The sequence below is a fragment of the Pituophis catenifer genome, unplaced genomic scaffold (genome assembly GCF_029215685.1).
Source record: "Pituophis catenifer annectens isolate HBS135680 unplaced genomic scaffold, rPitCat1.0.hap2 SCAF_16, whole genome shotgun sequence".
Classification (NCBI taxonomy): Eukaryota; Metazoa; Chordata; class Lepidosauria; order Squamata; family Colubridae; genus Pituophis; species Pituophis catenifer.
Genome location: NW_027256896.1, coordinates 11,154,571 through 11,170,272, shown reverse-complemented (window position 1 = coordinate 11,170,272; position 15,702 = coordinate 11,154,571). Strand labels below are relative to the sequence as shown.

The window sequence follows — 15,702 nt, the reverse complement described above, 5'->3', positions numbered from 1 at the left end:
AGGTTTCTGCAACGTAAATCAAGAGACTAAAACAGTTCAGTCTTTTAGCTGGTTTGCATTAAGGCTATGGAAGAACGGAAAAAGGTATACAAGACAGTTTGGATGGGACGCTCCCTGGTGGACACCTGATGACAGTGACGGGTTTGGTGATTTGCAGCTGTAGAAATTACATAAAGCAATTTAGAATAGAACAGAATAATAACTTTATTGTCACTTTGAAAGTACACTAATCAGCATACATCAAAGTGAAATTTCGTTGCATACAGGTCTCAAAGGATCGCCGCCTCCAATATACAGTATACAATATATTTACATAATAAATTTACATAATTTATTTGCATAATTTGTTCCTCAACCCTGGCAGCTTTTGGATGAATGGACTTCAACTCCCAGAATTCCCCCCAGCCAGAAGGGGAATTCCCTCCACCCCTTTCCGGCTAGGCTAGAGAATTCTGGGAATTTGAAATACAGACATCCTAAAGTGGTGAAAGATTGCAAAACATCCAATTTTATTTTTTATTTTTATTTTCTTTCTTTTATATTTTATTATTTTCTTTATTTTCTTTTATATTTTCTTTTTTATTTTCTTTTTTATTTTCTTTTTTTATATTTTATTTTATTTTATTTTTATTTTATTTTATCTTTATATTTTATATTTTATACTTTGTACTTTATACTTAATTTTTATTTTTATTTTTTTCTTTATTTTATTTTGTATTTTCTTTATTATTTTCTTTATTATTTTCTTTTTTTAGATTTTATATTTTATTTTATTTTATCTTTATATTTTATACTTTGTACTTTATACTTAATTTTTATTTTATTTTATTTTATTTTATTTTATTTTATTTTATTTTATTTTATTTTATTTTAAATTTACATGCTGCCCAGAAACCTGGTTAAAGTACCTGGTGCGAATCCAAACTGGTACTATCCTCCTTTCCTCTATTTTAGGGGCATTACACGGGATCGGGAAACCCATCCTCCGTTTCCTTAAATGGCACCCATCATGAACCATCATGGTTGGGGCGCAGGCTTCTGCGCCTGCGCCCCAACGCCGCGCGCTCGCGCGCGCGCGGGATTCGAATCCTTCCCCCGCGGCTTTGACGGCTTTTCCCCGCCCTCCCTCCTCTTTTCCCGCTCGCCCCGCCCCTCGCCCCGCCCTCCGTCCAATCCCCGGCTCTTGCTAGGTTTAAAAAAGAGAGAGCGCGAGGTGGCCGGCTGGAAAAAAAAAAATGGAAAGAGGCGTGGCTCTAACTCGGACCAGGCGATTTCATTCGCTCTCATCCAAAGGGCGGGGCTAAGGGTTTTTTTAAAGCGGTAGGCAGCCGGAGTAAAAGGGGAGGAGCCTTCTCCGGGCTCCGCCCACCCGGCAGGCTGGGCGCTCACTACGAACTAGCTGCTTGGCGCCGCGGCGGCCGTTCTGCGAGCGCTGCAGGATGAAAGCGGGCGGTGAGTGGTCTCCGCGGGTCCCTGTTTGCAAAACCTGGGAGATGCTCTTAGGACTTGGGAAGGGTGATGTACCCCATGTTAAACCTCTATTTGGGGGGGTCTTCAGTAGAGGGCGGGGCGGGAGAGGGGAGGGGTGCTTCAAACTTTGCTGGGAATATCCTACACGGGAGTGACTCATCCCCACGACCGTTCATCCCCGGGGATAGGTGCTTTAGCCCCTTTCCACCCTTTTTTTGGGGGGTGGGATGTTCCCGCAAGGGAATTGCCTTTCCAGCTTAAAGCGATGCTTGCAACCCGGGGTGCTGGAACTCCCACGTCCGAAAGGGAGTTGGCTGGACACGAGTTTAGCCTGACTAGGTGGCTAAGACCCTGAGCTTGTCGATCAGAAAAATCGGGGGGAGGGGGTTGAATCCCTAGTACAGGTCTCCTGCGTGAGCAGGGGGTTGGACTAGATGACCTCCAAGGTCCCTTCCAACTCTGTTACTGTTGTTATTATTAGAAGTGCAAAGACCCCGCCTGGGTGAGCAGGATGCAAAGGCAAGGGGAGGGGGTTGGACTAGATGACCTCCAAGGTCCCTTCCCACTCATCTGTTAATCCATCATTTATATACCCTTCCCCAAATGGGTGCACCGGTCTTTTCTTTCTTTCTTTCTTTCTTTCTTTCTTTCTTTCTTTCTTTCTTTCTTTCTTTCTTTCTTTCTTTCTTTCTTTCTTTCTTTCTTTCTCTCTCTCTCTCTCTCTCTCTCTCTCTCTCTCTCTCTCTCTCTCTCTCTCTCTCTCTCTCTCTCTCTCTCTCTCTCTCTCTCTCTCTCCCTCTCCCTCTCCCTCCCTCCCTCCCTCCCTCCCCGTGCAATCGTCGGAAAGCCTCATCCGGGCGAGGGGAAGGTAACGGAGCCCAAAGCTTAGATCGCAAAGCTGGGAGAAATGGAGTCTGCTAGGAAAGGGCTTACCCCCTTTTCCCGATTTCGATGCAGACCCCAAAGCGCCGCCGGATGTCTTTGCAAAACTTGGTTTTAAAGTTGAGCTGCTCGTGGCTTAAAGGAAACTTTAAGGAAAGTTTCCTTAAAGTTTCCTTGCTCGTGTAAAGGAAACTTTTCCAAGTTTGGTTAGTTTGTTTTTGAAATCCACTCCTGGAGTCGAAGTGGTTTATTGATTCCTTATTTTTTTTATTTATTTTTTTTGCCAAAAGAAAAAAGAAAAAAGAAAATTCTAATTTTTTAAAAACCTCAACGGGGAGAGGACGTCCCTAGTTTTTGGGCGGGTCGATTTAAAAAGTGAGCCGAGCCTATTAGAAGATCAGAGCGGGCTTGTCTGCGGAGGGGATTGGCTTAAGACTTCTCTCCATGGGCTCCATAAGACCATATTATACAAATTTTCTCTCTTTTTTTACAATGGGAATTGCCTTTGGGGTATATTTATTTCTCCCCCCCCCCCCCACATCCTGCACCAAAAGGACAGGTAGCTCATAAATCCAGATTTTTCATGGATTTAGAGCAAAAGTTTGACATGGGGAAAAAAAAAGATTCAAAGTCTTTGAAAAGTTTGGCATGGGGGGGAAAAAGATTCCAAGTCTTTCAAACCAGAACTCGCTTTGATTAGAGACTTCAAAAGAAAGAAATATAATTGTGTATATTTTAAAACAGCTTCCAGCTTTTATAAGAGTTTCAACTGCCGGCTTCAAAGCTGTGCCATGAGGCTTCGCTCGACCGAATTTTGCTGTTTTTCCTCTCTTTTGTCAAGAGAAATGGATTTCTGGAAGAAAGAATAAATTAAAGTTTTCTTGTTTTGACTTTCCTAAAGATGTTTGAATGCAATCATTTTTTCCCCTCAAGACAAGTTACTCTAATGCTATCTGAATAGATAGAGGCACACCTCAGAGATATTGTGGGTTCAATTCCAGACTACCCTAATAAAGAGAATATTTATTTTATTTATTTATTTTATTTATTTATTTTTAAAATTTTTATACCGCTCTCTCTCCCGAAGGACTCAGGGCGGTGAACAGCCAAGATTAAAAAACATACAATATAAACATTAAAATACATTTAAAACAAAATTAAATCCATAATGGCTATCCCCAATTTAAAACCCCTTACCCATAAAATTCACCAATAAAAAATTTTAAGCCAGCCCGGCTTGCCGAAATAGAAATATCTCAATAGTATCACATGAGCTTTTCTGTTTCCCTGTGCATATAAAAATTATGTTCACAGTATAGCTTATTAAAGTGTGAAATGGCATGTGGGGAAAAAAAAACAATGCACAGACCTTAATTAAAAATCCTTTACTGCTTTAAAATATTAATTTAGTTAATACCAATGACTAAATATAGGTGGTCCTTAACTTATGACCACAACTGAGGCCAAAATTTCTGCTGGGTAAGTGAGACAGTGAAGTGAGTCACTAAGTGAATGATTGAGCCGTGGTGGCGCAGTAGTTAGAATGCACTATTGCAGGCTAATTCTGCCGAGTGTCAGCAGTTCGAATCTCAACAGGTTCAAGGTTAACTCAGCTTTCCTTCCAAGGTTGGTAAAATGAGGACCCAAATTGTTGGGGGAAATAGGCTGACTCTGTAAACCGCTTGGAGAGGGATATTAAGCACTGTAAAGCGGTATATAAGTCTAAGTGCTATTGCTATTCTAAGTCAAGGACTACTTTTGTAATTCTTATTAAAAATGCATCTAAAAGGCACCAGGCTGGAAAGCAGGAGATCATGAGTTCAAGTCCTGCTTTAAGCATGAAAACTGGCCGGCTGACTGTAGGTCTCTCTCAGCCCAACTGACATTACAGTGTTGTTCTGGGGAAAATAAGAAGAGGAAGGGATGTTATGTATGTTTGCTGACTTGAGTTATTTGTAAAAAAAAAAAAAAAAAAATAGCAAAGGCAGGAATACAAATGAATAAAAGTGTCATTTTTTACCCATTTTAAAATGTGCTGAAATTTGGCAATCTTCTTTAGCATTGGTTTGCTATTGCACAATCTGGGGCGATCCCATAATTAGCAAAAAAAAAAAAGAGGAACTTTTCAACCGTGGTTTAAGGAGTCTTGTGAAATCATCATGTCTCCTACAACTTTTATTTATTCATTTATTTTGTCGAGTACATGTTAGATAATATATATAAGTATAAGCATGAATTGAATACATAAAATGAATACAATTAAAGGGAACATTAGGACAGGGATGGAAGGCACGCTGATGCTCTTATGCACGCCCCTTACAGACCTCTTAGGAATGGAGTAGACGGTCTAAGGTTAAAGTTTTGGGTTTTAAAGTGTTCCTGGAGTCTTCCTAAAATTCCAAGATAGATAATTTTACAAAGTGTGGGTCAGGTGGTGCTGGATAACTTTTAGCATAAGAGATCTAGTTGAACAGTCTGATTACCGACATGGGCAGGTAAAGAATCCAAAAGGATAGAGTGGATTCCTTGTTTATAAATCCTGACATCTGTTCCTGCTTTGTTTCCGTCAATCAAAGAAATGGGCCCCATTCAAAACTTCGGCACCTTCACTCAAAAGAAAAGTCACGCTGAATTTTGTAGAGCTTTCTCTGAAATAAACAGGCACGGGGGTTTTATGACAGTAGGTCCATTGTGAGGATTGACATAGTTTCTAGAAGAAACTCAGGACCTGGCGATGTCATCTGGCTTGGGAATTCTAGTGCTTCCACATCGGTTCCTATTGGAGAAGAGCAGGCGCTGCGGGCGGAGTTAAGCAAGTCATTAGCCAAGAGTCATTACGTAGCAGGGTGGATAAAAATCAATGATTTATAAAAATTTTAAAAATCAGATTTTTAAAAAAATTTAAATCAGATTTTTTAAAATCAAATTTATTTTAGTAAAATGCTTTTGGAGTAAAAGTCTATCTAAAGATCGTTTTCTATTTAAGATACATTAATAATTTAGTTTATTCAGCATGAAATGGAGCTTAGTTAGGTAGCACGAGGCTGTTGATTCTGCAGTATTTATATTTTTGGTAAATTCATTCAATGAATCCAAGCTCTGCAAGCTAAAATAGGAAACCGTCATTTTGTTTGCAAATAACAATATTAAAGATTCTAACTACCAACCAACGATGAGTCCTTACATTTAAAGAGCACCACGATGAATCTGCCGTTTCAGATCCATTGTGGCAGCGCCTGTTAGCGGGCAGCCACTCACCTGCTGCCCGTCACGTCCCTCACCTTGTTATGTCACTGCCGCATCACCAGCCGTCCCATTAAAGTGAATGGGACCGTCGGTGAGTCAATAGCGGGTCAGAGGAGGAGCCGCTGCGGGATAGAGATGACATTTGCTCTTTCAAAATTATGATTTAAGTCAAGTTGATTTAAATCAAATCCACCCTGTTACGTAGCCACAAATGTTCCAGCTCCAACTCCTGAATTCCATTGACTCTCATCTGGGCACCAATTCAGGGGCGCTATTCAGCAGGTTCTGACAGGTTCTGGAGAACCGGTAGTGGAAATTTTGAGTACTTCGGAGAACCGGCAAATACCACCTCTGGCTGGCCCCAGAGTGGGGAGGGAATGGGGATTTTGCAGTATCCTTCCCCCGGAGTGGGGAGGGAATGGGGATTTTGCAGTATCCTTCCCCTGCCATGCCCATAGAACCGGTAGTAAAAAAAATTGAATTCCACCAATTTAATATTAAACATCAGTTCATTAGATTCTTGCTTTTGGCCTTGAGCAATAAATCTTCTGAAGTGCACCTTAGTAGATGGCCCTGATTCTTTGCACCTGATCGTTCCTCTCATTTTCTGGCACTGGTTTCGTTGCAGTCACCCACTGCCGATGTTCCCGGTGCTTCTCGGTCCCTTCCAAGAGGAGGCTGAAGAAGAGGCCTCGTGTCCTGACCCTGCTGTCCCTCCCAGAAGATATCCTTTTCCATGTTCTCAAAGGTCTTCCTATAAAAGACATCCTTTCTCTCCGAGCTGTAAGTCCAAAACTTTTTATTTTTATTTTGCACTTTCCACATAGGACGGTGTTCTTGCTGTATTAGGTACCATATTCCCCCGAAAATAAGACTGGGTCTTATTTTCTTTTGGGTCCCAAAATAGGCAGTAGGGCAGGGATGGCGAACCTTTTCGGCACTGAGTGCCCAAACTGGAACGTGTGTGCGTGCCGCAGAACTGGAAACCTGAAGACCAACTGGCTGGCGCATGCATGCCTGTTTTCAGGCCGTTATTCGGGCTGTTTTTTGGACCGTTTTTCAGGCTGTTTTCCGGGCTGTTTTTTGGGCGGTTTTTGGGGCCTTTTTCAGGCTGTTTTCCGGGCTGTTTTTTGGGCCTTTTTCAGCCATTTTTCAGGCGGTTTTTGGGGCCTTTTTCAGGCTGTTTTCCGGGCTGTTTTTTTGGACTGTTTTCAGCCGTTTTTCAGCCATTTTTCAGGCTGTTTTGGGGGCCTTTTTCAGCGGTTTTCAGGCGGTTTTTGGGGCCTTTTTCAGGTGGTTTTTCGGGCTGTTTTTTTTGGACCGTTTTCAGCCATTTTTCAGGCGGTTTTCCAGGCCTTTTTCGAGCTGTTTTTTGGACCGGTTTCAGCCATTTTTCAGGCGGTTTTCAGGCAATTTTGGGGGCCTTTTTCAGGCGGTTTTTCAGGCCTTTTTCAGGCGGTTTTTTTTAGGCCGTTTTCCGGGCTGATTTTCAGCCATTTTTGGGCTGTTTTCCAGAAACCAGAAGAGCAGCTGGCAGCGACACACGTCCCCACAGAGAGGGCTCTGCATGCCACGTCTAGCATGCATGCCATAGGTTCACCATCATGGCACTAGGGTTTATTTTCAGGGAGTATCTTATTTTCTCCCCCCCCTCCCCCTATGTACAGGAGTCCCAGTTCTTCTGCTTGCTCACGGTAGGGCAGGAGGCTGGCTGTGCAGGCTCTTAAGTAGGGCTTATTGGGGGGGGTAGGACTTATATTAGGCACATACATAAAAACCATGCTAGGGCTTATTTTCAGGATAGGGCTTATTTTCAGGGAAACAGGGTAGTCCTACATTAGGACCCACAACCAAGGCCAAAACTGTTGCCTGCGCCAATCCGTGATTGTTGAACAAAAAGAGACACATGGCTGGAAAAAGATGATAAAACTACATATAGACCTGAAACCAGAGTTTTCTTGGGCATTCTACCGGAAAAATACGATGAAAAGACTGCATATTCGATCCTGCATAGGTTAACGGCAACTAGAATTGTATTTGCGCAACAACGGAAAAGTGATGAGATCCCATCTGAGGAGAATGTAATTTATAAAATATTAGATTGTGCAGAAATGGATAGATTAACACTTGCTGTTAAGGATAAAGAAAAAACTGAATGTTTTTTGATACGGGACATTTGATTTTATCAATGGTTAGATAACAGAAACAGAAGTTAGAAAGGAGGAATATAGATAGAATATAGAATAGAATATAGAAAAGATATAAAGGGGGGAAATGGTATAGAGGAGAGTCGTTAAAGAAGATGATGTTAAATATTAAGTTTATTACATTACGTTATTATATTAATATGATGGTGATGACTAAATATAATGAAGATGACAATAAATATGATTATCTAAACATAATTATACCCAGAATACATACTGTTTGCTAAAAATTGAATGTTATATAAATAAAACAAATAAAACATTTTTTTAAAAAAAGAACAATCTGTGATGCAAACAGAATATAACCTGCCCTTCCAGTATTCCACAATTGCTTTCCAGGGTATTCCACCTGGCTGAACGTTTTAATTGCCCTCATTTGAGGATTCCTTGGCTATTACCGTCTGCTTTGCTCTCTTCCAGGTGCATTCTCATCTTAAGTATCTTATAGATAACCACACCTGCATTTGGGCCTGTGCAAGCTTTCAAGAAGAGTGGCCTTCCCCGAGAAACTTGCAAATCTTTGAAAGGTAACTTTTTAGGACTTGGGAAATCATCAGCTATCTTGCACTACGCAAGAAGAGGTCCTAAGTGACGGATTGTTAAGCGAAGATTACCTGTGTGTAGATAGGATAGAATAGAATAGAATAGAATAGAATAGAATAGAATAGAATAGAATAGAATAGAATAGAATAGAATATATGGAATGGATAGAATAGAATAGAAAAGAAATAGAATATGAATTAGGAATGGAATGGAATAGAATAGAATATATGGAATGGATAGGATAGGATAGAATAGAATAGAAATAGAAAAGAAATAGAATATGAATTAGGAATAGAATCAGGGGTGAAATCCAGCTGGTTCTGGAGAACTGATAGTGGAAATTTTGAGTAGTTCGGAGAACTGGCAAATACCAACTCTGGCTGGCCACAGAGTGGGGAGGGAATGGGAATTTTGCAGTATCCTTCCCCTGCCACACCCACCAAGCCACGCCCACAGAACCAGTAGTAAAAAAATTTGGATATATGGAATGGATAGAAAAGAAATAGAATATGAATATAGAATAGAATAGAATAGAAAATAGAATAGAATAGAATAGAATAGAATAGAATAGAATAGAATAGAATAGAATAGAATAGAATAGTTGGAAGGGACCTTGGAGGTCTTCTAGTCCAACCCCCTGCTTAGGCAGGAAACCCTACACCACTTCAGACAAATGGTTATCCAATCTTGTCTTAAAAACCGAAAAGTGTTGGAGAATTCACAATTTCTGGAGGAAACTTATTCCACTGGTTAATTGTTCTAACTGGAAATTTATAATTTATACCTAGACACTATCACAGTGGGCAGAACGATGAGTTTTACTGCAAAAAGTCTTCACTCTTTCCAATTTTCACCATCTCTCGGGGTAACGATGGTCTCGTCGAGAGAGGATGTTGGCTGACCTACCAAATGCGTTAGTTGAGATATAATTAAGGGGAGAAGGATTTGTTTATAGATTTATAGATTTGTTTCTATGGCTTTCCTGCATTCTGCTGAGCTCTGAATTCCTCCAAATAAGGAGTTCTTTTGTTTCTCCTCCCTCTTCCCTCCCCTCTGTATTCATTCAGGGCTGCAGAAAAGGGTAACTTTGAAGCTGCTGTTAAACTTGGAATCGCCTACCTCTACAATGAAGGCCGTAAGTGTCTGCACCCCACTTTGGAGACAGTTGTTCTAGACTGCCAGGTTGATCTGGGCCCAACTTTCTTTGGCACCAAAGGGGCCTTGGGTTGTGACAAATAAGTTGACATGTGGCTGAGTCTGATGTACACGTCTGAAAGAGAAGCCCTCTGTTAAATCACCGTCCTTCCCTCCCTCTCTCCTTTCCTTCCTCTTCCTTGCTTTCCCTCCTTTCTGCTTCTTTCTCCTTCCTGTCCTCCCTTTTCTCCTTTCCTTCCTCTTCCCTCCTTCCCTTTTGTTTCCTCTTTTTTTCTTTTTCTTTACTTCCTTCCTGGTTCTCACCAAATCTTTCTTTTTTCCTTCCTTCTTCCCTTCCCTTCCTGATTCTCACCAAATCAATCAATCTTTCTTCCTCTCTCTCTCTCTCTCTCTCTCTCTCTCTCTCTCTTTCCTCCCTCCCTCCCTCCCTGGTTCTCACCAAATCTCTTCCTTCCTTCCTTCTTTCTCTCTCTCTCTCTCTCTCTCTCTCTCTCTCTCTCTCTCTCTCTCTCTCCTTCTTTCCTCCCTCCCTTCCTGCCTCCCTTCCTTCCTGGTTCTCACCAAATATTTCTTTTTTCCTTCCTCCCTCCCCTTCCCTTCCTAATTCTCACTAAATCTATCTATCTTGCTTTTCTCTCTCTCCCTCTCTCTCTCTCTCTCTCTCTCTCTCTCTCTCTTTCTTTCTTTCTTTCTCTTTCATTCCTTCCTTCCTTCCTGGTTCTCACCAAATCTCTTTCTTTCTTTCTTTCTTTCTTTCTTTCTTTCTTTCTTTCTTTCTTTCTTTCTTTCTTTCTTTCTTTCTTTCTTTCTTTCTTTCTTTCTTTCTTTCTTTCTTTCTCTTTCCTTCCCACTTTCCTGAAGGCCAACAGAGTCAGGGCCATTCAAATTTCTGGCAGAAGGCATGCTTCCAAGCTTCCACCAGCTGATCCTGTTTCAAGGAAACCTGAAAAAAGCCCATCTTGCCAGACTTACTGGGGTGGGCAGAAAACACCGGGAACAGATGGGCCCCGCTTCAGGGATCTCTTGCGCCTTACGCTGCACCAGATTATGGAACGCAGCTGTCCTCAAGCTGGTCGTTGAAATTTCATCCTGGATCCAGATTGATCATCTCTCTCCCCCCACCCTCTCTCTCTCTTTTTTTTTTCCTTTAGCATCCGTTTCCGATGAAGGCCGTGCAGAAGTGAACGGGCTCAAGGCCTCCCATTTTTTCAGCCTGGCCGAGTGCTTGAACGTCTCCGCAGTGCCTTTTGTCTGGCTGTTCATACGCCCCCCCTGGTCACTGGGCGGGAGCTGTTGCAAAGCTGTGGTCTACGAGAGCCTCCGAAGAGAGTGTCAGCAGCGAAAAGTAAGCCGGCTTTTTTCTGTGTCTCTCAGTCTTTGATTTGCAGAATTTATGGTTGCCCAGAGTCATCGTGTTTTAATAATCCCTTGCGGGGCGGAGTCTGGGCAACTGAATGGAGCTGAGCGTTTACTGGCCGGATGCCCTTCCTGTCGTCAGTGCAGAGTTTTGTTCAGCAGATATATTCTCAATGTGTCCGGAGAGAGAAATATGTGCCTCTACCTAGGATTGAACTCACAGCCTCCTGATTGTGAGGCGAGAGCTCCACCTCTAGGCTACCACACCACTCATTAGGGTTGCCCAGAATGGGCGCAGTAATTTGCATTCAGGGAAGTTCTATATGAATGTTCCAGCCACACAGTGCAAATCCTGAAAAATCTTCGATGTGTTTTAAATTTCTAGTCCTTATTTATTTCAGACCATAGATTGATAGGTTTTTCTATGCCAAAGGAGCTACGAATCTATATCCTAAAGCTGATAAAACCATAATCTAAACCACTGTTAGGCGCAAACAACCATGAAGAGTTCAATTAGCTGTTTTATAGCTCGAGTATATAAACAGGAATCTTCTGACTGACAGTTTGCACCTAAGTAAGACTAGATAGGGATGCGGTGGCTCAGTGGCTAAGATGCTGAGCTTGTCGATCGAAAGGTCGGCAGTTCCGCGGTTCGAATCCTGAGTGCCGCATAATGGGGTGAGTTCCCGTCACTTGTCCCAGCTTCTGCCAACCTAGCAGTTTGAAAGCAGGTAATAAAAAATGCAAGTAGAAAAATAGGGACCACCTTTGGTGGGAAGGTAACAGCATTCCGTGCGCCTTTGGTGTTTAGTCATGCCGGCCACATGACCACGGAGACATCTTCGGACAGCGCTGACTCTTCAACTTTGAAACGGAGTGAGCACCGCCCCCTAGAGTCGGGAACAACTAGCACATATGTGCGAGGGGAATCTTTACCTTTAAGACTAGATACGGTTCTGCAGCATTCAAGAGGAGTCAGATTTCACACTTTTGTGCCCACATAGGGATTCCAGACTAAGTCCCCATTTGACTCCTGCCCTTGACTCAACCAATCTCTCTGCAACAATCAGGGTTTTTAAATTTTTCAGGCCCCTAAACAGTGGCAACATTTTTTAAAATGGACTGGTTCATTTACGTGACTGTTCTCAGATTAATTTGCAGTAGTAATGAAAAAGAACCTATTTTAGCAAGCTCAGAAGAAAAAAAAATCATAAGACAGTTCTGAAAATGTTGATTACTAGTTTCTCTTTATATTAAATGTGTCCTTCATCCATCCATCCCACTTTGATCTTTCTGTAGACTCAACGAGGATCGATTCTCTACTGTTTGGCAAAAGTTTTGAGTCTCTTTGAGGTAAGGACCATTTCATTGTCCACTCTGCGATCAGGTGTTGGAAGTATCTTTTGAATTTTGATGTTCTGAATGACACTAACAAAACAGGTTGCCTCTTTGAAAGCAACCATAATTGAACTGCGACTTGGTCGTTGTGTGAAGCAGTTGCTAAGTGGAAAATCATGTGAATGTGACAGCTTTCGTTTTTCTTACTCCCCTGATCTTTCAAATGCTTACTTCAGCACCGGGGATAATTAACAAGAGAGTTAATCTCTGTATTTACATTTATTGGAGAGGAAGGGATTACAAGAAAGTAAGTAGGCACTTACTGAGGAAGACACATCCAAAGGAATGTGCTGGCACCAGCAGCTGTGAACACGCTATGCAAAACATCCCAGTGTATTTCCCTTTGTGTGGCTGCTTACTCTCTTGCAATCCCTTCCTCTCCAAGCTCAGACACAGGGACAATACATATTGACTGTAATGGTGAACTCATGGTGAGGGAGTTCACCATAACTCAGGAGGTTATCTTTTTCAGCTCCATCCTATCCCATATTCCTGTTCCCAAAATTCCTATAAATGACATTGTTGAATCAAAGGGGCCCAGAGTGTGTCAACCAAGAAAGGATCAGATCAACCAGGCAGATTACGGCTGTTTCATGATGCTGAGCTGTTGTGTGTTTTTAATTTTTTTGTGTTTAATGGTCACATATGTGAACTTGGCAGCTATATGCACCGTATTTTTCAGACTAAGACGCACCTAGATTTAGAGGAAGAAAAAAAATTTTTTTTTGGCCTCCACGCGTCCCGTTTCCGCCCTCCCCGGCCCCCAAAACCACTTTGCAGGCCAAAAACAGTCCCGTTTTTGGCCTCCCGAACAGTGGTGGGATTCACATTTTTTTACTACCGGTTCTGTGGGCGTGGCATTGTTTGGTGGGTGTGGCAGGAGAAGGATACTGTAAAATCTCCATTCCCTCCCCAATCCAGGGGAAGGTTACTGCAAAATCTCCATTCCCTCCCCACTCCAGGGGAAGGATACTGTAAAATCCCTATTTCCTCCCGATCTGCTGGGACTTGGGAGGCAGAGAATAGATGGGGGGAGGGCCAGTCAGAGGTGGTATTTACCGGTTTTCTGAACTACTCAAAATTTCCGCTACCGGTTCTCCAGAACTGGTCAGAACCTGCTGAAACCCACCTCTGCTCCCGAACTCTCCGCTCGTCCAGTTTTCACAAAAAATGCGTCCATTTTTTGGCCTTCAGAATGCTTCTGGGGGCCGGGGAGTGCCCAAAAACACTATAAGACCCACCAAAATTTTCACCCACTTTTGGGGGAAGGGGGGGGGAGAGAAAAAGTGCAGCTTATACTCTGAAAAATACGATACCTTGAAATTTAAAACAAAATAAAATCCAGTCTTGCATCCAGAACTGTTAAAAGTGATGTGATACCCAGAACAAAGCCATATTCCCTCACCTTCCCCCTTTCTTTTATTAGGATGAAGGGAAGAGGAAGGAAGCCCTGGAGATGTTTGAAGACTCCTCAAAACATGGCTGCTTGCACAGCTCTTACCTCTTGTGGCAAAATAACCAAAGAGCTGCGGTGAGTTCACAACTTTTGGTGTAAGAGACTGCAACACGAAGGGGCTTCCGGAAGGAGTTCACCTGTGAACGCCTGTGAGGATAAGGGAGAAGGTGTGACGACTTCCTTCCTTTCTTACAGATGTCAGATCCTGGCCGATACCTCCAGAGCCTCAGACAACTGAGGGACTACGCAGCCAAAGGTTCTTGGGAAGCTCAGGTACGGCCACTGGTTCCAGGGATAAACTTATTTTCACTTTGTAGAGATGTGACCTGTGACTTCAATGGATGAAGAGAAGAGATCGCGGCTTCTAGCTCTGCTTTACAGAGTCGTCCTGGCTTCGGAGCTTCTTGGCGGGCTGACTGGGGAGCTCTCACCCTCCAAGCCTCTGGAATTATTCCAGAGGACTTCGGGGAGCTCTACTCTCACCCACCGGCTCTCCTCTCCTTCTTTTCCCGAAGGAGAGGTTTTTCAGCCGCCAGACAGCTGATTTGCGCTGTCAAAGCGGCTTTTACGAAGACACAGGGCTGGCGGTCTAAGGAGACCGTCCACGAAGCCTGCGGTGCCAACCAGAAGTCCCTAAAATTGGTGGTTTTGAGGACTGAGGGAAAGAGATGTTGCCCAAGGCAGTGATGGTGAACCTTTTTGGCACCTGGTGCCAAAAAGGTCACACGGAAATGTTGCATGCGTGTGCTCGTCGGGACTGCGTTGGAAAAGCCAAGCTTCTGTGTCGTAGCACACATGCGCATCTGACAAATCAGCTGGCTGGCACGCATGTGCACCTCGGTTTTCAGCACTGCCGCACGCACGAAGGACAGCTGATCGTCGCGCGTGCATGCACGCCAGAAACCCAGAAGACAAAGAGGCAAGGCCGCGCGTGCTGGGCGACATGGCTTCATGTGTGCCACTTTGAGCACGCTTGCCATAGGTTCGCCATCACGGGCCTAAGGGAACAATCAGATAACAGAGGCAGGAGCTAATGGAGGGAGGGAGCCGTCTAAATGGATCAAGCCGTTAAAATGACGGCGGAATTTTGTACTTTCACACTTACAAGATTCTGTTAATGTAGCTTTACAGTTAAGTAGAATTAGCTCATTTGATTGTTTTCCCTGTCTGGTTTAGCCGGCAAGGCTCTGTTCTGATCTAGGCTTCCTGAGTCAGTAAAACACAGGAGTAGTCCCAAAACCTGTTTTATTTTTAACAGCTGTGAATTCTGTTCATTCACAGATGAGTCCCACATAGTTGTAAAGAGTCCTTCGGGATAAGGCTGATAATCACCCACCTTTATCTCCCTTGACACGCTGCCAAAGACCTAATTGGCAAAGCCACATGGAGTCCAGAATCAAACAGAGCTTCAGACTTTAAGCTGAACCGAATGAACAAACGTTGCTTCCTGCAAAGGCCCACGTGCCTTTGCTCCTCTTTCAAGTCTTATGGGAGGGGCCAATCATCTCCAAGCCCTACTCCCAAGTCGTCCCTTTTGTTTTAACTGTTCTTGCCTTCTGGCAGCTCTGCGCATGCGCGCACTGGGAACAGGCTCCCCCTGTTCCTCTGTCTCACTGAGGTCCGGATCTGGAGGCTCCGGAGGCAACACGTACCTCCCAGACGGCCCTTTCTCTCCCTCCGACGCAGAGCCCTCATCCGAGCCTTCCCCAGACTCCAGGACTGGCCCATGTTCCTCCCCAGCCTCCTCACTGTCCGACTCTGCTGCCAGCTCCGCAGGCTGCTGGCGGACCACAACAAGCTGATATCAATCTTGCATGTCTGAAGGTATCAACCTCCCACCTTCACTTTTAACAGCCTGATCCATTAGGGTGGATGCTTCGTTAAGTCATGGAGGCTCCCCCTCTCTTCTCTGAATCGTTCCCTAGGCAGCAGCTGTTTTCTATCAAGGCCATTCTCATATATCCGTGATGGTGAACCTATGACACGCGT

The 15,702-nt window shown here is 43.5% G+C and overlaps 1 protein-coding gene across 1 annotated transcript in view; it reads left to right on the top strand.

Annotated features, from left to right (window-relative positions):
- Positions 1-1,431: 1,431 nt before the first annotated feature.
- Positions 1,432-15,702, top strand: part of CCNF (cyclin F) — a 28,702-nt gene continuing 14,431 nt past the window's right edge. The window contains exons 1-8 of the mRNA XM_070955079.1: positions 1,432-1,452; positions 6,227-6,381; positions 8,226-8,332; positions 9,416-9,483; positions 10,655-10,848; positions 12,159-12,212; positions 13,684-13,788; positions 13,909-13,986. Coding sequence (XP_070811180.1) covers positions 1,440-1,452; positions 6,227-6,381; positions 8,226-8,332; positions 9,416-9,483; positions 10,655-10,848; positions 12,159-12,212; positions 13,684-13,788; positions 13,909-13,986 — 774 coding nt within the window. The 5' untranslated portion in view covers positions 1,432-1,439. The remainder of the gene's footprint in view (positions 1,453-6,226; positions 6,382-8,225; positions 8,333-9,415; positions 9,484-10,654; positions 10,849-12,158; positions 12,213-13,683; positions 13,789-13,908; positions 13,987-15,702) is intronic.